The sequence below is a fragment of the Atractosteus spatula genome, chromosome 5, assembly GCF_055471065.1.
Source record: "Atractosteus spatula isolate fAtrSpa1 chromosome 5, fAtrSpa1.hap1, whole genome shotgun sequence".
NCBI classification, from domain to species: Eukaryota; Metazoa; Chordata; class Actinopteri; order Semionotiformes; family Lepisosteidae; genus Atractosteus; species Atractosteus spatula.
The window spans coordinates 43,073,719-43,097,682 of record NC_142710.1 but is presented as its reverse complement, the minus strand read 5'-3'; the positions used below and the strand labels follow the sequence as shown (position 1 = coordinate 43,097,682).

At 45.7% G+C, this 23,964-nt stretch overlaps 1 protein-coding gene across 12 annotated transcripts in view; it reads left to right on the top strand.

Annotated features, from left to right (window-relative positions):
* Positions 1-1,535: 1,535 nt before the first annotated feature.
* Positions 1,536-23,964, top strand: part of LOC148835130 (calcium/calmodulin-dependent protein kinase type II subunit gamma) — a 107,802-nt gene continuing 85,373 nt past the window's right edge. For 9 of the 12 annotated variants that reach the window (XM_088917059.1, XM_088917054.1, XM_088917050.1 and 6 more), the window contains exons 1-2: positions 1,537-1,749; positions 2,951-3,045. In XM_088917059.1, the coding sequence (XP_088773185.1) occupies positions 1,685-1,749; positions 2,951-3,045 (160 nt within the window). In that variant the 5' untranslated portion in view covers positions 1,537-1,684. Of the gene's footprint in view, positions 1,750-2,950; positions 3,046-23,964 lie in introns of all 12 variants that reach the window. The other 3 variants (XM_088917055.1, XM_088917051.1, XM_088917047.1) reach the window with 1 other exon arrangement.

The window sequence follows — 23,964 nt, the reverse complement described above, 5'->3', positions numbered from 1 at the left end:
TGTTCTCCTCCCCACTGATAGCTGGTGTGTGGTGGGTGTACTGGTGCACTATGGCTGCTGTCGCATTATCCAGGTGGGGCTGCACACTGGAGGGGAGTCCCCATTACCTATAAAAGGCTTTGAGTGGAGTGCCCAGAAAAGTGCTATATTAGTGTAATAAATTACTATTCTTCTTAAATCTTAAATAGAGAATCTGCTCGGAATACAACATAGAGAGTAACAGAAGCAGCCATTTAAATAAATGAAAATCACAAGGTCTGAAGAATCCATGCAGACAGTTCAGAGTGCATGGAAGCTACAGTATAAGTAAAATCATATTATCAATCTTTTTTTGGGCTCAGCCTTGAAGATCATTTGCAGTTTTTGGGTCAGTTCCACGTTAAAGCAATTGTTTCTGGGATAGGTCATGAAAAACACAAGAGTAAAGACCCCTATGCATTGTTGAATAGGTCAGCATCTGATGAAGTATGGACTGTTTCAGAGCACCGGGACACAGAGATGTTACTTCTATGGATGGGCTGGTTCAGTGAGTGAGGCGCTAGTGGACAGCTGTGCTTTGCGGGTCTGTAGAACACGATTTTTCCTGAGGTAAAGGAATTTCTCATTATCTTTGACAAAAGCACAAGTAATACAAGCTACAGGGCGGCTATGGGCACTTCAGGTGTGTTTCTGATAAGGATTTCTAGATGAACGCTGTGCCCCATCCTTTTCCTGAGCAGGCAGGGTTTCAGAAAATTGTGTGCGAGACCAGGGCTAGGAGAAGACTGTCACAAAGCATCACAATCCAACTACGATTCCTAACCTATCGCGACAGAAACAGCAGGTGTTTTTTGTTCCTAACAAAGTTAACATTCACCAATCAGAATGACCAATATTCAGAGACTATAAAACCTGACAGAAGTGATAAGAGAGCAGAGTAAAGAGAGACGCCGAGAAGTCAGTCTTCTCCAAATTGCTGGAGGTAACAGCTGCTAACGTGGTGCCAATCAAAAACTGCCGAACCGATGTGCGAAGCCATTTTCACGAATTAAACGGCACACGACAATGCGCCAGCCTTATATACTTTCAAGCAAAATCGATGTTTCAGTACCGTAGTTATGGTCAGGTTGTGATATATTCATTTTCTAGAAAAAATCAATTCAGTGTCTCGTTATATTTAGGCCTAAATCACCATACACAGAAGGAATAAAACAGCACGGATTTTGTCTGGCTTTATAATAGAGGCTGTAAAATGATTCTGTACTTAACAACTTATTAAAAAGGATATAATACAAGAGAACAGTCAGCCTCTCCTTCTAAGAAAAAAAGTCTTTCTAACTTAAAAAAAACCGAAACGCTTGTGCTCTGTGGCAGAGAGGCACTGCGCCACCCAGCCCTGCCCAGCCCAGCCCCCTCCTCTCTCGGGCAGCTCGCCTCTCACTCGGCCGCCGCTGTGCCAATGCAGCACCTAACCACACAGCGCGTCTCGACTTCCCCGAGCCGGTCCTCTCTCCTTTCTCGGCACAAGGGAGAAAATCTCGCGTTGCTGGCTGTTTTTCTCTCCACCTCCATCAAGCCCCCCCCTCCGCCTCCTCCCCTACTGTCTCTATCGCTCCTTCTCCGAGTGTGTGAGACTCGGAGGCTATCTCCTCCCGAAACCTGAGCGCACCAGTCACCGAAACGAGAGGCTATACCCCCGCACAACATGGCTACAATCGTAACCTCGACCAGGTTTACAGACGAATATCAGCTCTACGAAGAGCTCGGAAAGTAAGCAAGGAAACCAACGCCGTTGTCTCGATATGTGTACTTTTTGCTGTATGTGCGGCGCGCTGCCTAGTGGGATGTTGAGAGGATAGAAAGGTTTTCTTTCGCATGTCAAAAATGTATAAGGCTGACAGTAAGCGAGCGCTGGACTGAATGCATCTCGGAGTAACTTAGCCAAGATGGACAAATTACAGTTGATGGCTTTTTTTGTTCTGAGGCGATTTCTAATTAGGGGCATGCTCGTTTTACCGGTACACGTCTAGGTGTTTTCTAGCTGGGCTGGTACTTGTGTATGCGGTGTGTATAAGCGCACATTAAAGGAAGCGTTGGCTCACGGACCCCATTTTAACATTATCTGGCTACTTCTCTCTCTTTGGCCGATACTTGCGGTTTAAGATTAGTCCTTTTGTGTTGACTGGTGAAGCGCCACGCATGTAGGAATTGCATGCTGCTGACTTGTGTAACGCGCCTGCTGGCTGTCTCCAGGTGCAGTACGCACAACGGCAGTTTTTTTTTCTAATATGTGCATTGTGTGAGACAGTCAGAATTTCCACACCGCTTCTTCGTTTGTCTTAAACGATTACACAGTTTATGACAGAGATCAGGATTACAAGACAAGGTCAGTGGTGACTGATATCACTCGATGTACTTATACAAAAATAATACACCACAGCTTCTTGTGCGAGATTGTGGCACGTACGTGCAAGGAGCTTCCTGTGGGGCTCGTCTTGTTGTCTTTCCGTCGCTAGTGCACCAGTTACTCGGCTCCTGTTGTTTCATTCTGCCTCTCTGCTCTGGCCCTTGACTCTACCAGATCCGCTACAGTTCTCTACAGTGGTCGCACAGTCATGCTGGTAAACCAGTAGTGGAGTTATCGTATTAAACACCCCACCTCTACTGTGAACTTTAACGCCGATTGCATACGTTTTAAAAAATAAAATGCGAACAGCCGAGGATATTCGCTTTCTCATTGCTGTACATTCACTCAGTGAAGCCAGGAAGATGTTCATTACAGAGCCACGCGCCGTAGGCTTTTCGGATAGAATTGGAAGCGTCCTCGGCGCGCGCGTTGCTTTAACATCATCGTCATCATCATCATTATATTTGTGTATAGCCAAGAACGTGGAACAGTGCTGTCTCGGATAATCAAGCCTGATTGCTTTCTATTCAAATTGATATGATTTCTCTCTCTCTTCCACTATAGGGGTGCCTTCTCGGTGGTTCGGAGATGCGTTAAAAAATCTACCGGTCAAGAATATGCTGCTAAAATTATTAATACAAAAAAACTTTCGGCGAGAGGTAAGGAAATTATAAAAAAAATCACTAGAAATCCTTATTTTCTTTAAACGTGGGTCATGTGTTGTGTACAATCGAATACATAAACCAGCTGTATTGCAATGAATGTTTGCTGGAAGGTCTTGTTTCCTTACGGAGATTTCGTGCTGCTGTTGTGTGTGCGTGATCTGTAATAAATATTTTTAAAGCTCCAATATTGAGGCATGAGCCTTTTCCTGTTTGTTTTTGTTTGTGTAGTGTAAATGATTGAATTAACGGTCTTGGGGATCATTGTAGGTTAGTGTTACGCTAGCTTGTCCTAAAAATGCTAAGAGGATATGCTTGCGCGTATTCCAAGCCACAGGCATTTCTAAACAGCTGCAGTTAGCAGTTAACTCCTGCTTAAGGGACCGTCCGCTACTTCTTACCTTACCAGGCGAACGTGAAATGAGCAAGGGTTAAACTGTAGAAGGCCCGTTTCGACGTCCCACCCTAAGTGTGCCGTCAGGTCGCAGAAATCGAAAATCTAAATATCCCCTTGACTGCCAGAACGCCTGCCATATTTCATTTCGGGGTCTGAAATGGAGATGACCCCGCAGTCTTTCGAGGGCCCATGAATGTTAGCGGTGCGCTTCCAGTACTGGCCTGTATCCCTGAAGCCTGTTGAATACAGCCAGCCTTTCCCTTACGTTTCTTGCTCTGCAATTCTACGTTTCTGTTTGTCTCACACATGAGCGGGGAAGGAGTGCTCTTTCCTCGGTCTTGAACTTTCAGACACCTTGCTCACTTGGGTGGTGATCTCGCTTGTTTTCTTGGATATAATCCTTCCAAGTCTGCCTCTCAGGTTTACGTGAAGTGTACTGCCCGTGTGGCTCAGAAGAAAGTGCACAGCCTCCTGAGAAGGAAACCTAGCGAAGACTTGCGACAGATCAGTCGCTGCAGCGATCGTGTGAAGAGGTTCTCTGGTCAGGATTGTACTGGAGCGCTGTGCTCTCAAAGTGAGGTGATCCAAGTGTCTAATTCTGCCATGTACCGTCTCCTGCTCACCTCTATGGCTATTGAAAAGAGTGCAGAGTACAGAGACTGAGCGGTTGCAGTTTTATGTGGCTCTGTTGACCTGCTGTTGATTTCAGCGTGCTAAAAACTGCAGTTGGGAACCATCTGAATTGATTAGTGAAGTGGTAAAAAATCAGCATTGAGGCTTTGAGTTTAGCAGTAGATCTTTAGGTCTAGTGTTTGACAAGGACAGGGGCTGTTGACATGTTTTGTCAGAATAACCCAGTGCATGTGTGTGAGAGTCCAAAGCGAACCTGTTTGGAAGGTGTGTTCGCGGAGCCTTGATCATCTGCTCTAATTAAACGCCACAAAAGCGGCCACGTGAGACCAGGCAGCTGGAGCTGGCCAAGGATTTGGCTGTCTCTCTGGACCTGGTGCAGAAGATGGCTTCCACACCGTGCCCACACCTTTATATAGAGAAGTGCTGCTTGATTTCAGTTCTCACCGCAGTCCTTATTTCTGTGTTGCGCCTCTCTGGGTTCACTCTGTCCTGTTTCAGGAATTTGAAGGATGGTGTTCGTTCCCCTCTTGGTCTTCTGTTAAGACTAAAGCACTGCAGTTCCTTTCTCCTGTCTGTGTGCGACGTTCTTTTAAAGGCCAGGTTTCATTTTCTGTACTGGAACTGGTTCCAGAGCAGTGATGCCCCTTCTTGTGACGTGGGGACCAAGGCAGACTTCTGATGGAAGTCCTGGGTGGGTTTGCAGGGGTAGTGCTTGCATGGGTGTGGAGCTTTTCATTCCAAATGATCCCAGGGTGCTTTACAAATGGGTGTGTGCCACTTAATCCACTAGTGAGGTGAGGCCCCACCTGGCTGATGAGCAGCAGTGCTTGTGTACCTGTAGATCATTTCTTCATCAGCTGAATGCAAGGGGAGCTTTAGGGGATCTTTAGGGAGGTCAGATTGTACAAGCCAAGGGTGGAACTGAGCCTGGACACCAGGGTTAAGAGTGCCCTGCAATCTTTACTGCTCAGGTCATCAGGACATCATCTTCCTGTCTCGTTTGAAGGATCACACCTCTTGCTGCAGCAATCTGATTTCTCCTGGAGGTCTCCCATGCCCTCACCAGGCTGAGTATCTGAGATCCGATGAGCTCCGGCTACCATGCAGTTACAGAGCTTTATAACATGACATTCTGCATTTTCCACAGCATTCCTTAAATCTGTGTGAGCCAAACTGCAATATTTGGTGGCAGCGGCCTGTTGCATGGTGCGGTCTTATGCAGTAGGTTAGTACTTGGACTGGGGGTGGCAGTATGTTAACAGTGTCCCATGTCTTTCCACCGGGTTCATTTTTTTCCTGCCTGGGCAGTGTACCCACTGCTGAGAAGGAGGTGAATTTGACTTCTGTGTGCAGTGGAGTCTGTGTGCCACTGAGTGCTTGCTCCCGATGTCAGTCTTTGAGTGGGTTTTACATTTTTATTGTTCTGTCACGTGTTTTTTTTTTTACTAACATTTTCACGACAGGCAGAAACCCTGAAGGTGTCCTGCTGTGTTCAGTAAGGATCTGAAAGGATTATTCAGCAAAATCTGGGCTTAAAACGGGAAACCTGTTTGTCCAGGGAATCGGATTCCTGAGGGCTTCCAGTATGTTTGAGTTCAGGTTTTGTGATGCACAGGTTTCTTTGTGGGCACAGCCATGATGGGATATATATCTTATACAGTACATCTGTCCGCAAGGGCTTTCTGAAAGCAGGATAATGCGATTCAGTTATCCAGCACCAAAAGTGGGTTTAAATGAGAGCCTCATGCTTAAAGAATCAACATGGATCAAGCTCATCTGTTGTGGGTTCTAGGTAGTGGACACGAGATGTTAGTCATTGAAAGGCTTTGAGTGGGGATGCGCTGGTGTGTTGGCTGTAGAGTAGCAAGTAAAGGTTGATTCCACGCTGAAAAGTAGAAAGGTTTTGAGTGTTGAGCCTTCCCTGGGTCTTCACACGTCTTTACACAAAGGGTTGTGGGAGTGTGGAACAAGCTGCTCAACCATGATGTTGAAGCAAATACCCTGCTTCATTCAACAAACAGCTGGGGGAGATCCTGGGATCAATTAGCAATAGTAACTACCAGATGGGTCAGGGGGGCTGAATGGCCTCCTCTCATTTGTGTCTCAAGTTCACACCTGATCCTCAGATTCCGGGGTGGAAGCGGAATTCAAAGCGCACCCGAAGAGCAAACCTCTAGCACCTCCTGGTGGACACATGTAACAGGTGCCGCTTTGAATGGAGCGAACTGAAACTCTGCCCTGAAGACTGCAAGACCTTGAAAGCAGCAGGATCCTGCAGCGTTGGGAGTTTCCTCTTATCCGTCCACTAGCACAGAAACTGGGAAGGTGTGGGTCTCGGAGCAGTGCCAAAAAGAAGGGCTGTGGCCCTGGCGGACTGGGTGCTGGGTGCCCTGGCTCTAAAGGGAGCTTGCCTTTCACTTTTGCTCTGAGATCTGGCGGAGGGAGAGGAGACTGCAGGCGGAGTGTTTGGGCTGCCCAGCTCTGCCTTTTCATCTTTCCGCTTTGTGCTTATCATTGGCTGTGCCGCAGCGCGAGATGGGGCGTGTGAAGGAAGTTTTCTGTAGATAAGGTTCAGAACGAGGAAGCCGGGGCCTCTCGGAGGCCGAGCTCGTCCTAGTGGTGTTCCAAACCGCTGTAGTGGAGCTGTGAGCCGGGACTCGAGCTAGAGCCCCGTTCTCTTCTGAAAGAGGGCAGTACTGTGTGAATTCAGAGCGAAGTGCGGGGTGGGCGGCAGGGTTGTTATGAACAAGAGGAGCCCATCGAGATCTTGTACCTGGTTTCGTGCAGATCTTATGATTTTGTTGGAAAAGCCCAGCAAGAAGTGAGAAACCTGGCTTTGCAGTCCCTGTGTTTTAAATTGACCTCTTCTGGGCTGCACAGCGCTGTGATTCTGGGGTGCTGTCTGTGTGGAGTTTGTATGTTCTCCCCGTGTTCGTGTGGGTTTCCTCCCACAGTCCAAAGACATACTGGTACTTTAATTGGCTTCTGGGCAAATCTGGCCCTGGTGTGAGTGCCCAGCGCCCATTGTATGCTGGGATAGGAGAGGGGGATTTAGCATCTCCTGATAAAATGATGTCCATTTTTTATCGTTTTGCTTGAAGAAGTTTATGGGGTTGACTTCAGCAGCTTGTTGCTGGCCTTAAAATACTTGTTTCGTTTCATCATGTAGTGGAAACAGATCTTTAAGGGGCTGGGTGTGTGTGTGTGTGGTCCTCTTGTGTGAGATCTGGTATCCATACAATAGTTTGTGCAATCCAAACTACAATTTTTACAATGTTGTTTTCAGTGTTGTTTGAATGGCTTACATTTCCGGTCTCTCCACCTTTCAGATACAATTGTGTTGGTTTGAGCACTTTTGTCTCCCTGTGTTTAATTACAGAAAGGAAAAATTTGCAAGCAGCTACCCTAGGGCTGTACACAGATATCCCAGCATGCCGCTGGGGCTCACCTTGAACAAAGCGTTAAGTCTGAGCAGAGCAGAGAGACCATATTTATTTGAATTTTTTCCCTTTCCTTGGGACGCCTGCTGAATTGTAATATTGGGTTTTTTGTGAGGGTCCCCATGGAGGGCCTAATAAAGAAAGAATTTATTTAAAAGATCCTAAAACTAGCAGGTAATTAGATCTGCCCCATTTGGGAGCTTTGGCAGAGTTCCTTGGAGTAACCAGGCAACTGTTTTCTTCAGACTGTTTGACAGTGGCTGTGACTGAATGAAACAACGGGGACAAAGCAAGAAGCAGCTCAGCCCCCTCAACCACCCTGTATGCTTCTGTGGGCTGTAGCAGAATACCAATATCTGAAAAGGTGACCGCAAATAAACAGGGGTTCTTGATGTTTTTTGTTCAGATTTGCGTTTTCCTTGTAATGTCCTCAGGGAGGTATTGGTGTGAATATAAAATGAAGGCAGAATGCGAAATTTAATTGTCTTATTAAAACAAGCAGTCTTTGTTGAGGAGTCATACCTCAGCAACAAATTACCTAACTCGGAAAGGAGTGGTCACAAACATGTCTTGGAGTGTCTTGTAGTTTGGTTTTCTTTAACGTAGCGACTCTGCCCAGCATGGTGGGCGAAGGCAGAGTAGGATGAGGTTGAAAAATGTGGGCGCTGTTGGGTACTCCTGGGAAATCTCCACAAATGTTTTGTTTTTTCAGGGTTCTGTGCATGTCGGGAGGTTGGGATCAGATCTTTTCTATTTTCGGAGAATCATTTCAGGGGTGTGTGGACCACTTTGCACATTTCTGGCCGAAATACGAGGGAGAGCACGCTGTGCAGTGCAGTTTAATCTTTATCAATTTCTTGGGAGACAAAGCAGAGGAACAACTGCTGGGGGTTTATAGTCCTGCTCTGTGGCCGGACAAGGACTTGACTGCGCCTGGGGTTCTGGGACCAAGCGTCATCTCTCCTAGATGAGCGCAGGCTGTCCCTTCTGCCTCACCAAGCACCTAGCCTCTATGAAGACAAAGACAAAGTGTCCTGTGGTGTATTGCAAAAGCCTCGTGGAAATACATTGCGAAAGGTCCAGGGTACATTTGCTATGGTATTCCCATGGTCAGGTGTGGTAAACCATAGTGGAGAGAATCCTTGGAGACAAGCCGCAGTCAGACAGTGATGAAAAGGTGACAGTCCTGTGCTACATTGGTCGTGTTTAGCTGTTATAAGGGAAATAAGGGCCTTAGACACACCACTGAGTCACTGGCAGTAAGGAGAGGTGTTTGAAATCGGGTGATATGCAAGTGTGGGGTTCCGGAGGGTGTACAGAGCGGGACAGCTAGTGAGAGGGGAACAGATGCCAAGCAGAAACGCACAAGGCACCTGCTTCCTTTGTTGGGACAATCTGATGAGAGACCTGCCCCTGACAGTCATCCAGCCGGTGCTCTAGGCTGTGCCTGAGCCTTTCAGTGGATTGCATAAGAGAGGCAGTTTGTTCTGGCCCGTGCCCGTGTAATTGCCTTGTGTTTGACAGCACAGCGCGCTGCAGGCCCGTCCCATTGTCTGCTGCACGTCTGCAGGGCAGAAGAAGAAGGGTGGTGGGGGCCAGGGTCAGGAAGGGGAGGCTGCCTCACGCTCTGCTGTGGCATGTTGACAGTGGCTCTGCTGTAGAGGTGGATGCTGCGCACAGGTTCCCAGATTGTCGGGTGGTAGATAGAACCAGGCTCCTAAATAATTCAAGCTCCCAGGCTGTGGCGCTGCATTAAATGGAAAGTGAAGACTCCCCTGTCAGTCAGTTCTGTAATCAGCTTGTGCATCGTGGTGCATCCCTTTATCAAAGCCCTGGACTGCGCTCCTGGTGCTCATTGGTGGAGACCGCACCGGTCGGTGTTGTGAATCTTTAATGAGACAAATGCGTAGTGTGAATTTTTAATGAAATAAAGCCGAAAGGCTGGGGGGCAGCTGGGGTGGGGCTGTCCTCCATTTCTTTTGCAAGTAATTATGCCCCCAAGAAAAGCTGGTTGCTCTTCCTTTATAGTAAACAGCTTTACGGGTCCTTTTTCAAACCTTCTTAGAATTGTTTGTAATCTAGAACCATTGGAAGCATCCCAGACTTTTTCTAAAATCCTGTTTCACCTCAAGCTCATGCCGCTGATGTCGGGGTTACAAGATGATCTTGATCTTTGACACTTTGGCAAACGCTATTGGTAATTTCCTTTTTTTCTTCTTTTTTAATGTGTGATTGGTGTTTCTGATATACTGGGCTTCCTGGGTGGCTCATCTGAGGTCAGGGTGAGATCCATGATCACGGGTCCGAGCCTGTTTCGTGTTACTAGCAGACTGTGACCAGGATTCCCCTGGTGGTGGCGCACAGTTGGCTAAGGGAAGAGTAGAGCTCTTGAGATGTTAGAAGTTGACTGGCTGGAAGGAGGGCAGTAGGAGGAGTCCACCTTCATTCCACTGTGTGTGGTTACAGGGTTTGTAGCTGTGAGTCAACACAATTGCTGGTTCAAAATCACGTTGAATAAGCAAAGTTATTGTCATTTCTTAAATTAAATAAGGCAATATCGTAGCTCTAAACAGAGTGAGATACATCTGATATGTTTTTGCAAGGGAAAAGGCACAAAGTGAGTAAGCAGAGATATCCTGAAAGTAAGAGACTTATAAACCCAGTTAATAGACGTTCCACATTTTTGTGCCTAAAGGCGTCATAGGATACTTGCTGGAAGTAGTTTCTAAATTTCATTAGAAAGCAGGTCAGAGTATCAGCAATTAGGGTTTTAAATTTAACCCTTGAAGCATTGTGAGAAGCATCCATCTGGTCAGTGATCTGGCTAAAAGCTGTGCAGTTCACAGACAATCATCCCAGTCCCTAACCACCCCCATCCCTCATTAAAGGCCTCCTTATCCTGCAGATGCATTACAAGCAGAACACCGCTGTTCTGTTCGTAAGGGGTTAATGGGATATTGGTGACCTGAGTGTTATCTCAGCTGTAAAAAAAAAAAATAATCAAATGGAGTTCGAAGACATTTGCTTTTTATTACAGCAATAACAGAGCATGTAATTTGGATTCCCGATTGTGTGTCAGCGATCACAGGGTGTAAATTAGTCCTCATTCATTTCCTGGTTACAAAACGCAGCAAACAGGTTCTTTGTTTCTCTTACCTCAGTCTTTTCTAACATTTTTAGTAAAGCGAACTGCTGGCTTTAGAGCTCCAAGGATTGATTCAGGTGTTATACTGAAATTGGTCTGGATTATGTGGTAACTGTCTTCCATCTGAAGTCAGGCTTTTTAGTGCCTAGAGTGACTATGACTTAACTAAATAACCTTTACTGTATCTGCCCCCCCTCACACACACACCTCCTGCCATTGAGGTTGAGCAGCAGATTTCCCTAGCTTCACTTTCAGGAAGTGTTTTTTTGTTTTGAGCTATTGAGTCATGTCGCGATGGCCTTGTTAGCTTTGAATATTAGATCTTAGTAAAACAACAAAGCCCATTTCACAGTCTGAGAGCTGAAAGTGTGGGGGCACTAACATCCACCCACCAGCTTGAAACTCTCAAGGTATAGGAATAGAAACTCAGAAGATCTCAACAGGGTTATGTGCTGACACAGGGAGAAAACCGTTGGTTAGTATCCGAAGGGCTCACGAGAATAATGTGGCTGAAGTGATCTTTCAGTACTAGTTTTCTCCCACGTGAGCCATGTTGCTGTAATAGACTGATTTTGGTATGACTGGACAGTTCCCCTTGCTTCTATCTTCACTATATGCAGGGGCAGGTGTATAGTGAAGGTACAGTGAGGGCTTGTCTCAGGTATTAAAGGCACTATACTATTATGTGCTATAATTCTTGTGAACATTGGAGAAAGAATAAAGGTTGTGTGTTAATGCCCATTTTGCCTCACCTGCTACAGCATTCTCCCTTAATATCTGCATCCCTTCTGAAACTCTGTCACCTCCTCTTTCAGGCTCAGGCAAGTATGAGCTGCAGTACACTTGCACCAGCATCCTGAATGCAAGAACTGTGTTCTCCAAACAGCACAGGTGCTCATTTTATTGTGGCAGGTGGTGCTCTAGGTGCTGTAATAGCCCATATGAAGGCACTCGCAGCATAGCCCTGTGCTGGGATCAACGTTCCCGAGGAGAATTTGGTTGTGGCCTCCGCAGAACTCTGGTCTCCTTCCAGAGGAAATGGACTCGTTCACTTCCTGCCTAGCTGCTTGCTGTGCAAAGACCCTGACTTACAGCTCCTCGTGCCAGTTCTCAATCCAATCACAGGTCTGGCATGTGCGTCTTGTTCTCTTTAACAATGTAATAACCTAAAATCAATCTTAATGCTTCTGCCTTCTAAGAAGTCAGTAAATCCAAATCAGACTAAGCAGTGGTCGCTTGTCTGAGGAGAGGGATGTCTGGCCCTTTTGGGTTGGAGGACACAGGTTCCTGCCACAGGCCATCACAGCAGATCTTCTCTGTAGGGCCTCAAGTTGTAAAGGTGCTCGCTGTCCAATCCAGCTGTCCAGGGTTCGAGCCTGCCATGCCCCTAGCTGACGGTGAGTGCTTTGTGAATCTGTCACAGTTGGCCTAAGCTCAAACCCGTGATCAGATTATCAGAAATGTCAGCCTGACAGGAAATACTCATTTCCAGCATGATTTCCTGCTTTTTGAGGTCTGTGGGGCCTTGTTGATGAAACAGGGTATTATAGAAAGTGTCCCGAATTTGTCCTTCTTGGACTACAGATGAATAGCCATCTATAAATTGGTTTGGAAGATGGTCTGTAATGCTGTTTTCTGTAGAGGGATAACAACCAAACTGAAGGTAGGGTGGGATTAGATGAGCAGAGCCCTCTCAAATGCAGCAACCCCTGTGACCTCCTGGGCACCTGTAGGTGAGGGACACGCCTGTCCTCCAATCACCACTGATCTTCCTGCAGGGCCTGTGCTGCCTGTGGTGTGTTAAAAGGCGATTGGCTCAAAGGTGGGTGAGGGGGTGGAGTTGACACTTTCTCTTTTTTCCCCTGTGTGTGGTTGTGAGGCTTGTAGCTGTGAGATGAGACACAAAACACGAAGTTGGCATTTCCAAAAATCAGGTGGGTATAGTAAAAAAAAACAATGAGCAATTCAGAATTTTCTTTGTGATTTGATTGAATTTGTCTACATTAGACAAATAATTGATTGATAACTGAGTCCATGCGTTTGATACTGCTGTTAGTGTGCACATATAAATATTGATCTTTCGATACCAGCTTGCACATAAAAAAGCCTTAATATGTCAAATGACCCAAAAATTATTTTTTACCCATGTAAGAGAACACGCAGTCAGGAGCGCTTCCACATATATAATGAACGTTTTCATTGGAAAATTGTGATTTTGCAAAAAAAAAAAGCTGCAGATTTGCTCGGTTAATCCACTGAAAGACCAGCGACTGGCATCGCAGAGGTGTTTTTACTACCAGTCAAAACAAATACCAAGAAGAATAATCTTCCGAAATGTCTGTCAGCGCATGTTAAAAGTTGGAAGAATGTTTATTACCACTTGGCTGTGGTGGGAATGGGACGAGATTCTAGTGGATGGGCTTACGGATCTTTTCTTCAGTGTTTGCTGGGGTGACAGTAGAATCGTTGGGACTGGCTGTCAGTTTGACAGCAGCTTGAAGCCAGGGGCTCTGATCAGAAGCAAACATCCTTTCTTCTTCATTGACTGTCCTCGTCGGGAGCACTTGCAGGTCCTCTCCCACTTAAACAAATCGCACTTTACCTAAAAAGGTGCACGCGGCCTGCGGTTCCTGTGTGTATCTTCTGTTCCATGATGCCGATGTGTGTTTGCAGTGTTGCCCCTTTTGTCTCGACTGAAAAGCATTCTAGTTATGTGAAAGTACAGTTGTATCATTAAAGTACTACAAAGGAACAAGTAATAGGTTTATTCCATGCTGAAAAGAGAAGAAAGAAAACACAACTTTTCGGCCGTAGAGCCTTCTTTAGGTAGCTCCACGGCTGAAACGTTGTTTTCTTTCTTCTCTTTTCAGCATGGAATAAACCTGTTACTTGTTCCTTTGTAGCCTACGCATGCTGACGCAGCTACCCACCTGAACTTATGAAAGTACTGTACAATGTACACTGTGTGAATATTGTAATATTGTGATTTAGAATTATTACAGACCTGTAATGATCATGGTGAGCTCTAAGTGAATGTGCTGTACAAGAGTGCATTTCGACTTCCTTGGGGTTGTCAGGAGTGTAACACTTCTGTAAGTCATAAGGTTAGGTTAGAGTACCTGTAGGGCCAATTTTCAATATTCACATCCTGAGGCCTAAATTATTCTGAGCCAATCCAGTGTGAGGAGAGTGATAGGGTGGCCTGTAGAGGTGTTTACATCATTTTGCAGATATGCATGCACATTTCTCCCTGATGCTCAGGTCTTGTCCTTTGAAGATCTACTACTCCCTACACGCGCATTGTAATCATAAAAAGGATTGGATACATTTAAGGCTTTTCTCAGGTGTAGATGATGTCTTCTTCCGTGGGCAGTCTGACAAGCATGCCCATCCAAGGCCAGGTGTTTTTTTGTGTGCTGATGGTTGGGGATACCCTCTTCCTGAGACCCTCTGCAGGTTTAGAGCCTCCAGGTGTGGCTGTACTGGGAAAAGTTGTTGGTGCTTTTCGTATATCATCAGTGGCACTGTGCGGGAGAGCACAGTTGGCCCCTCGTCTGTGTTGGTCATCAGGATCTTGGACTTTGGAAAAGACACCGCTGGGATGTCTGCTTCTTTGTGAGGTGCTCTCACTGGAATCCCCACAGAATACCCTGATGGGGCTCACTAGACAAAGTTGTGGCCAGTGGTCTGGTAAGTGGTGCTCACCAGACAAAATGTGTTCCAGCAGCGTTTGGAGAATTCAGCTCAATCCTGCTTCCTTCTTCCTGCTGGTCCCCATTCTGTTGAGGTTGTAATGAGCTTTTGAGAGACTGGAATTTCATATCCCAACAGGTCAGGCAGTTTTTGGATCGAGATTTGGGAATGTTCTGCCTAGGCAAGCTGACAAAAGTCTGTCTTCCACCCCCAAACCTAGGACCACACATTGCTTTTGACTGGGCATCCCTAATATCTTGGCCAGGGTGTGTGGCCAGAAATGTCCTGATGTCACTGATGATCCTCAGCTGGCAGATGTCCACTTCAACAGCAAGATTACTGGTGTGACCTACCATCTGCATTCCCTTATCTGTTGTGTCCAAACCCATTCAGATAAGACTGAAAATTGTGTCATGGCAAAGATGACAAAGTCCACTTACTTGCTGACTTTAGTGTGAAAATAACACATCTATGGGTATAGACCGATTTTATTCAGATGCCACAATAGGAATGCTTTTGGAGAGGACCCTTTGCCTAATTCTGCAGCTCCAGAAACATAAGCCCTTTCATTTTTGTTCAGTGACCACTGTCATCTTACTGTTTGCCATCGTTCGGTTCCAGTTACTGGGCTTCCATCACCCAGATTGTCTCCCTGGAGAAATCCATGCTCTTGCCTTCAGACTTAAAAAAAAAGAAAGGTGTTTATAACAGAAGGTGCGTGCTTCTGTTCTTGTCCTCATTGGGACTTTTTCAAGTTGGGTCAAGTAGCAATTTGCACAGACACTTTGCGGCCAGAGAGGGAGTTTGTTCTCGGCTACTGATGAAAAGCACCTCCAAGCACAGCACAGGACTGTACACGTGCACAGACAGAGGCAGTCGCACTCCGGGTAGGTGTTTAACGAGAAATTAATCTCTCTAGAGTTAGCTTGCCTGGTCACGTCTTCTCTCATTCTCAACTCTCTTCTCTTGAGTTGTTGCCCCTCCTTCCTGGCTTCATCCATCCCAGAAAAAATAATTGAAACACTTCACTAACACTCTTCCAGAAGATCTTCCAAACACGCCAAAACCTCTTAAATCCCTGAAGGTCAATGGCGAAAGCCAGCAGGTGTAGCGCCGCACATTCCAGCTGTCTGCCGATCTCTGATCTCCGTCGCTTGTGAAAGGTTAAGTTCTTGACCTGCTGTAGACACAGGGGAACAGAGCCCTGCCATTTTAAAATGAGCAGCACTGACATAATGTGAATGAAACAAAATGCAAAGCACAAAAGGGCAGCAGACAAACAGCTGCATCTCGTGCATCATGCAGGGCCAGGTGATGCTAACTGTGTTGGCCATATGTCCCAGCCAGAAGGAATCTGGAGCTGTTGGTTTGCTAGCAGAACACTTGAGAAACATCCTTAAGATAAATGAGCCACTCAGTCTTGTAAAGGATGACCTTATACCTAGGTTTTCAGTACGACAGGTCTCTGGCCCTCTGCTCTTAATTATTGGTTTGTTGGTGACCCATATGTTAGGCCTGTTTATTGTATAGATTGAAATCGGTGGAGGGAGCCAAATGTGGAGAAACCTGAGAGGGACGCAGTTATGCTCTGTTAAGTAACTTTGAAATTCAATGTGATCTGTGACATCCTGCCACTCACCTGTTCCTTAAACAAAGAGCAACAGTTCTCTTCTTCCACTCTGAATTGAAAATAGCCATTACGAAGCAGGAGCTGGATTTAAAATTCATTGTGTTTTTGATTCCTGAGGATGTGGAATACCAGTCTTTTAAATTTAAATTGCCACTTTTACAACTTTAATGTGATCCTCTGTATTAAGAGCTGAATTGTAAAACCACAGAATCATTGGGGATGGATTGCAGGGCATTGAGATGTGGAAGCGTATGGTACAAACTCTGACAAAGCATATAGATGTAATCATAGTAAAATTACGGGCAAGCTGCAAACCCCATACTGAGGGTAATAAAAGATGTAATATCCGCAGCCTTGATACAGGTGAAGAGCTGATAACACCTAGCACAAAATGGAGCAGACACAAACACAGCAGTATTTTAGCCTCTTTCGTCAAGCCTGGCTTGATGCATTCTGATGGATCTCTGGGATTTAAACTGCTATCGATGGCACATCTGTGCAGCTCCATTGATGTTCATTTTTGAATGTGGGGGCTGTTCACATTTCTGACAGCGCTGGATCTGTTCAGAGAGAGCCTGCAGTAGATACAGCTGCCCCCCCTTGCCCCCCACACCTATTATCAGGCCAGGTGCTGATCCTATTAGGTGAAAGGGTCCTTGTTTCTTAGGTCTGAACCTTCTCACGGTTTCAACTCCTAATGACTGATTCACTTGAAGGAACTACATTAAAATCCTTGACCTGATTTTTTAATTTTCAAGGTTTATTATTTTTGGCAGCTTCTGTTTTCTGATGGAATGGAAAGGGGTGGTGTATCTGGGAGGACACTAACTCCTGGATGTTAAGGCTTGAGGAGTTGTTAGGGGTTAAAATCCAGGAGGAGGTGTGTGCAGGTCTGCACAATAATGATAACTTCCTGTGCCTCCCCAGCTCTGGTACTAGTTCTGCAATGGAGCGGTGCATGACTGCACAGAACGTGGAGAAGTGCTGGATGCGTTTTGATCAAGATCTCTCATCGGACTGACGTGGTGCTCTTTAAGCAAAAGGCATGCTCAGGCACTAAACCATCGCAGAAAAGTCGAGCGCCAAGACTTTGTGTGCCATCGTCTCTCTTTCTTTGTTTTTTATTCTCCCGCTTCGTTCCTTGGGCTGTAAAAACATGATTGATGTCGCTCTTGCTTTGCTGTCCAACCCAAGCTGTTTCTGGCGAGCAGTGTTTCCAGTGTGGGATGCAGTAGAGGTCTGGGATTGTCTGTTGAAAGATGGCCAGATCCCCATTAATCTTCATCCTAGTTGTAAAACTATGAAAGTGCCGATTTAAAACACCAATCAGGTTACTGTGTAGAGAGTGGCATGTAGTACAGGACCCACTCTGTAATGCAGATGATTGTGCACTTGTGAATTCTGTTGAAGTAGGATCAAAACTACCGAGCACTTGAAGAGGTTGGACCTATCATGGGTTCTGGTATAGCAATAAAAACTACTTAGACACACTTAATTAATCCAACCAAGGTCTTTGAAAAGCAGAAGGAAACTGGAGCACCTGGAGAAAACTGAAACTCCTGCGAGGAACATGCAAACTCCACACAGAATATCTTCAGTCTGCAATCAAACCTAGCACCCAGGAGCTATGGGGCAGCAATGCTCAACACATTGCCAAAAAACAATTGATTTTCACTCCAATATCATCTTATGTTGTTGATATAAGTATCTTGACTTCATAAATCCGAATCTGCAGTCACAGACAGTGTTGCCTGTGAGTTCTTTTAGTGTCGTTTTCCAGAGCTTTTCAGTATAACAAAAAAAGAGCTGTGCAGTGAGAACTGATCCCTAGGAGTCTGGTTTTGGGAATGCAGGTCACATAACTCCCTTTTAAATATTTAAGAAAAGTTACATATGAGAGGAGGCCATCCAGCTGATCTTTCAAGATATGAGTGTATGCTGTTGCTAGATGTCTTGAATACGTCCATCACTGATAGTATAACCCGGTATAAACTCACCAAATTGTGGTTTGGATTAAGTTTGTTTTGTTTTTAGCAGACTCTTAGCCTTCCTTAGGCTTTGACTCGCACCTGTGCAGAACACTTCATGTTGTTTTCCCAGTTTCTTATTGCTAACCCATCTTCCTTAAAGCTGACATTACATTATTTCAAATAATAGTGTATGGTGGTCAACAGTGATATATTTAAAATGCGTTCAATGTACTCAATTAACTTCCAAATATTTCTAGCAAACCATGAAGGTTAGGTAACATCTACATATCTCCGGTTTCCATCCGTCACTGACATGTGGCAGTTGATAGTCCTTTATGACACCTGTTGGCTTATTTGCGGTTTTAAAGTCCTGTTATTTTTATGGCACTTTAGAAATAACCACCAGCTTTTAGGTGGAAACGAAGCACTACTTGTGCCCTCTGTACAAAAACAGGTTTCCCTATAGGAAGCAGGGAGTGTGGTATTGAAGTGCTTGAAGCAGCTGATGCCTGATAATGCGAGAAAGCAGCAAGGCAGCAGGTATCTTCGTCAAACCCAGCCGAGAGCGCTCGGCACAGGCAGGCCGCACGTCACGGACACCTGGCTGTTTAAAACAGACCCCACTCAGTGTCAGCCTGCAGGTCCCTCCACAATGCAGGAAGCCCATCTGCGTCTGCATGAGGAGCTGTCCTGTACAGTCCAGCTGGCTTTGCTTTTATAATCAAACCAACATGTTTTTGACCACACAGTATTTTGATGCGAAATTGCCGAGACAAACAATGGTTATCATTGCTGCTTCGTAGGGCTGGGGCCCTGGGTTCAGTTCCAGACCTGACTCGACTCCTTTGTCTTTACATGGTTTGTTGGTATCTGCTTTCTGACCTCCTGGGTTTATTCTGGTGGAGAGGCCCCTTTCAAATATGGTATTGTTATAAACAATAGTAATATTGTTTACTACCAGATACCGAGAAGGCGTATCATTGTGGGGCTGAGAAAACTCTTTACGCTCTGCTTTGGGAAGCTAAATGACGAGAACATGGGAGAAGTTGCTGATCAGCAGGGGGTCGGCCCACCTAGCTTGTTCCCTTTGTAATTGTATCAGAGTTTCTATCTCAGCCAGTTGACTAACATGACTGTGCAGTTTGTTTCAGACACCCACCACTCTTTGTGTACAAACTTGTCTCATTCTAAATTATGCTAAGCCAGCTGTGATACACGCAGTTTGGTTACCAAGTCGACCAGTGCGAAATAGCTCCTTTCCCATGTTCTGCTTAATGCTTTAAAATACTCCCTGACTGGCAAGTAGGTTTTTAAGCTACAAGGAAGGAGGGCTTTCTATGCTTTTGTTTCAAATGATCTCTAAATTACTCAATGTTTGCTGAGCTTGTCAATTATTTGACTTGAAATCAGAGCTAATACAAATTAAAAAAACATGACTTCTCAAATGTATGAATGCTTCTAAAAATAAAACAAATCCCTGATGAGCTTTCACCATACTTATGCTTAATAGGGGGATTCAAATGCACAGAGTGGTGGTTTAAGGGTTGCGTGTTCAAAGAACTGCTGCTCTAAGGGGCTTCTGAGTCAGACCCCACTAACCCTGAACTTCTGAGGACAGTGTAGTGAATTGTAAACACTGAAGCACTAGAATAAATATTCAGCGCTCTCAAAGCACAGAGAAACCAGCTCACTGCTTCCTTAATCCTCGGTTCCTCTAACTTATAACTTCTTATACGTTTCTGTTCTTTTTTTTATCCCTTCAGCTTTGTGTTGCTGTCTGCCTGGAAAGGTTTGAATTACTGTAGGCTTTGACAGAACAATGAAGGAGCCCTGCTGTGCCAGGTTGTCATGGAAGATACGAAAGCAGGCTCGTTCCCTGACCTTTACGGGTAATAATGCTGGGTATCGGGACAGAGGCGGCGGGCCTGAGGAGTTGCGCCCCTTGTGGAGCTCTGCGGTGCCCTAACTTACGAAAGTCCCAGCCTTCTTCAGACTTCATTTAACATGTTTCCCAGTCTTTATCTAGGAAGACCGGGCCAGGCTTGAGCTTGTTAACAACAACAATAATAATACGCTATCGCAGGGCTGCAGCTGATAGGACCCTGGCGTCATGTCTTTTCAGAAGGCCGGGGCGCAAGCGGTTTCAGCGTCCTGACTGCTGGAGGGCCCGGTTCCACAAACGCTAAAAAACAACTCAGAGGAGCTCTTTGTAATAAGGTTCAATAAGGAATGTTATCACTAATTAATTATCACTATTGTCACAGTGATCACAGAACAACACTTGGTGTTGAAACACATCACAGTGCATAAACAGTGTTTATTTATTCCAACACATGGTATGAAAAGATGTTCATAACTGTTTTTACAATTATAAGTCTATTTAGAAATTCTTAAGTTATTTAATAAAGAGTTTATTACAGAATATCGTCATAAAGTGTTGCCATTGTTAATTTGGTAGAAACGTGCCTAATGAATAGCTGCTAGCAGACATTTGAGTTATTTAAATGCAGTGTAAAGACAATAAAGTGAATTAGCAAGGCGATTTCCCCTGGACAGGAGTAGTGAATACAGGGTATAGGAGCCAAGGACGGGGCAGTCTGTATTGTGTGCAGAGCAAGCCTGGCTCCTGCCATTTCTCTGTGCAAGACTTGCTAGACCACATTACAGGGATTGACACAAGACTTCGGTTCTTCTGTACAACACTTACACTGCTGTGCCTGTGCCAGCGTAGTCAGAATATGGTACCAGGAGAGAAGTAGCTGCTGTGTGCTGGATAATACTGAGCAGCCTGCAGCTGGTCAAACCTGGAAAGGCTCAGCCTGCTATGCAGTGAGATTTTAATTTCAGCTTCTTTTCTTGTGTTGCTGCTTTAGTTCTGCCATGTACCTGAGGAGTCTTACGTGGTAGGGGGACTTATGCTGTAAAAACAGACACAGATCAACCATCTTATAAAGAAGCAAGAGGAGCAAAGAAGGTTGTAAAAGGTGCCACCAGATCAGCTTTTTTCTGTCATGTCTTTCCAGTGTTTCTAGATCCTGTTGTCAGGCCTGTGTAAGCAAGCAGCTTTCCAACTATAGAATACAGTGTGAATCAGGGTGTCAGTGATGCTCCAGTACATCAGATAAAACCATGTGAGGTGTCCATTTATTTCTGTCCTTAATATATAAATAAAATAGCAAGATGGATGTCTCTGATACAGGAGCGGTCCTGTAGTTTCTTGTAATGGACTGCTTCTGTTCAGCAGCCACAAGTGTGTATTTTTCCAGTTGAACTCTGGAGATCTCGAGCTGTCAGACGAGGCGTGTGTGCGCGTCTGTGTGTGGTATTGATCACATCACGGAAAGAATGCAGCACGGCTGATAAGTAGGCGTGTAGTTGCAGGGGCTGAGGTCGGACCCCTTTTTCTCACGCACAGGGGAGGGGAGACGGTCCGAGCATTCCAAAGGCAATAACTTGGAAACCCAGCAGTTCTGTAGGAGTGCAGGAGAGGTGCTGCGTTATTGTGAAAATAAGGAGCTCGTGTACAAGCCCAGCCCAGACTCCCAGCATGCACTGTGTCACGCCTTACACAGTGGTGGACTCTGCTGTGCCAAAAGACCGGCAAGATTCGGAACCATCTAGGTTTCAAGAGGGTGACACCTCTTCTGTAACAGGATCAGTGCACTGAGCCCTGTTCCGCAGACACCTGTGTACCTCCAGTAGTGAAAGGGCCTTGTAATTGTGGCATTGCAGTTCAGACTGTGATTATGAGCCAAGTCCTGGTTTCGTCTGTCTAATTACGTTAGGAGAACATGGAGAGAAGAAAAAGAAAAATAAGGAGATAGACCCCAGTGTGCCCCCATGCATTTGTCTAAAAAGGAGAAAAAATGTTCATCGTGCATGGTTCTTGCACTGCGGGGTATTTTGCTTGAAATGTCAACCCCTCTGTGCCTTAGGAGCCACACTGCCGCCATCGAGCGCACATCTGTGGCCATGGAACATGTGCCGTCAAGCCCCACATTGAGGATACCTTATTTTTACACGGGGAGAAGGTAGCAGGGCTATTTATCATTCTCTCCATGCTATATATATATTAAGCTGGAAATGAGATCTGGCACCCCTGTGTCTTAAATTAGTTCTTTTAACTATTCTTAAACGACAGTGTCTTAGCGACCACTTGCTAGGATGAGCAAGTGTTTAAAAAGTTCAGATGAATAACGAGTGGTGGGGTTTAGGAGTGAATATAAATAAGGATCAGGCTGTTTTTGTCACTCCACATTCGGCCTGAAATGTCCCCTCAAGCCCAGCGTTCTACAATTAATAATTACGGAGTCAGAGGAGTAGAGACCGAATCTGCTGCATTCATTGCCGAATCTCCTTCACTGATCGGGCAGAGAACTGAAAGTCTGTTTCTGCTATGAGTGCATGCATGTGGGAGAGGAGGTCGGATGGTACCAAGATCATTAAGTGATGCTCTTAGCAAATACAAAAGAATTCAGTCTGAGAGTCTGAATACAAACGATATGTGTCATCAAATAAGATAAGTTACAAATAATTTCAAATTTATACAAATAAGTTCAACTAAGAGCATGATGATGCCTTCCAAGAGGGCACAGTGATCATTCCTCATGTTTTCTTCAGTCTTTTCTGCACAAACCTCTTGATCAGGGTAGACATGGACGCAGACTGATTCGTGGGCGTCTCGGGCAGGTGCAAGTCTCTCAGTGGACGTAGCTACAGGGTCACCCCGCTTTCAGCCTTCGTGTTGGGAGGCTTGGAATCTGTGGGCGCTCTGGTCCTATGTGCACCGACCTGGGAAAGGTGATCTGAATTCCTGCTGGGAGAGACATTGCTCCTACTGCTCTTCACCATTTAACAAAGGGGCTGAAAGCCGTGTGATCACTAGCGCTACTTTGGAGCTTCGGGTATAATGGACCTGAGCAACCAAAAACTCATCTACCTGCATCTCCTGCTGAGAGGTGAGGCAGTATTGTGCTTCTCTGGATTCCTTCAGCAGCAGAGAATGAAACTACTGGGAATGTCTTCAGGGTCCACAAGTCCATCACTGCCCACACAACCTCTAGCTTTATCGTGTTTCACATGTGTACGTTTTTTCCCTGTGAATGTGGATGGAACCCTGTTACTAGACTTCGCTTGCACACAAACTTGTGTGTAAACCCAGCTATAGTCAAGCAAGAGCAGGTTAACGAATCAACGTGTTGGTGTGATAAATTAACGAATCTCCTTACTTAAAAAACAAGTAGTGTTTGTGCCTGCAGCAGCCTTGTTCTTCATGCTGAGATGCTTCTTTAAAGGGTAAGTTGTTTTGGTCTTCAGGTTTGCTGGTGGGCTTGTGCTGCTGCAGAGGGGCATGGCCTGGCAAGGCACATGAGTTGTGGGAGGATCCGAGGGTGTGGTGTCTGGGTTATGGGGTGGTTTTAATTGGGGATGGGTGGAGCTTGATGGATTGAGGGTGGGGTCTTGTGGGTGGGGCGGGGTCATCCGGGGTGGCATTGGCCTCCTGCATAGATCACTGGGGAATAACGAGTGCTATCACAGCTGCCATCCTGCAGCATGGCAGGAGGTGCAGGATATGGTGGGACAAGCCCAGTAAAGGAGAAAGTCTTGCTTCCAAGACGGATGAGCCCCATGTAGGGGAGAGGGTAGAAGTGAACTTTGTTCCCAAGTGTTCAAATCTTATTTGTAGACTGGTGATGCACAAGGAGGAAGCTGATCAGTGAGAAGGTGCTGCTTGTACAGAAGCATGTCTTCAGGAAGCAGTGGAATGAAAGATGATGTAGAGAACAATGACTGCAAGAGAGAACAGAAGGATGAGCTACTCTGAACCGCTGCAGTGTGTGCATGTCCAGAGAGAGTGAGGTGTGTGGGGCGAAATTCAGCTGTTGACGTGAATCTGTAGAACCAGACTTGGACAGCACACCTCTATTAAAGTTTAAATCCGGGAGATGGGATGGGTTACTGTACAGAGGAAGTCCAGGCTTCTCAATGTGCGAGTGTGTGAAATACAA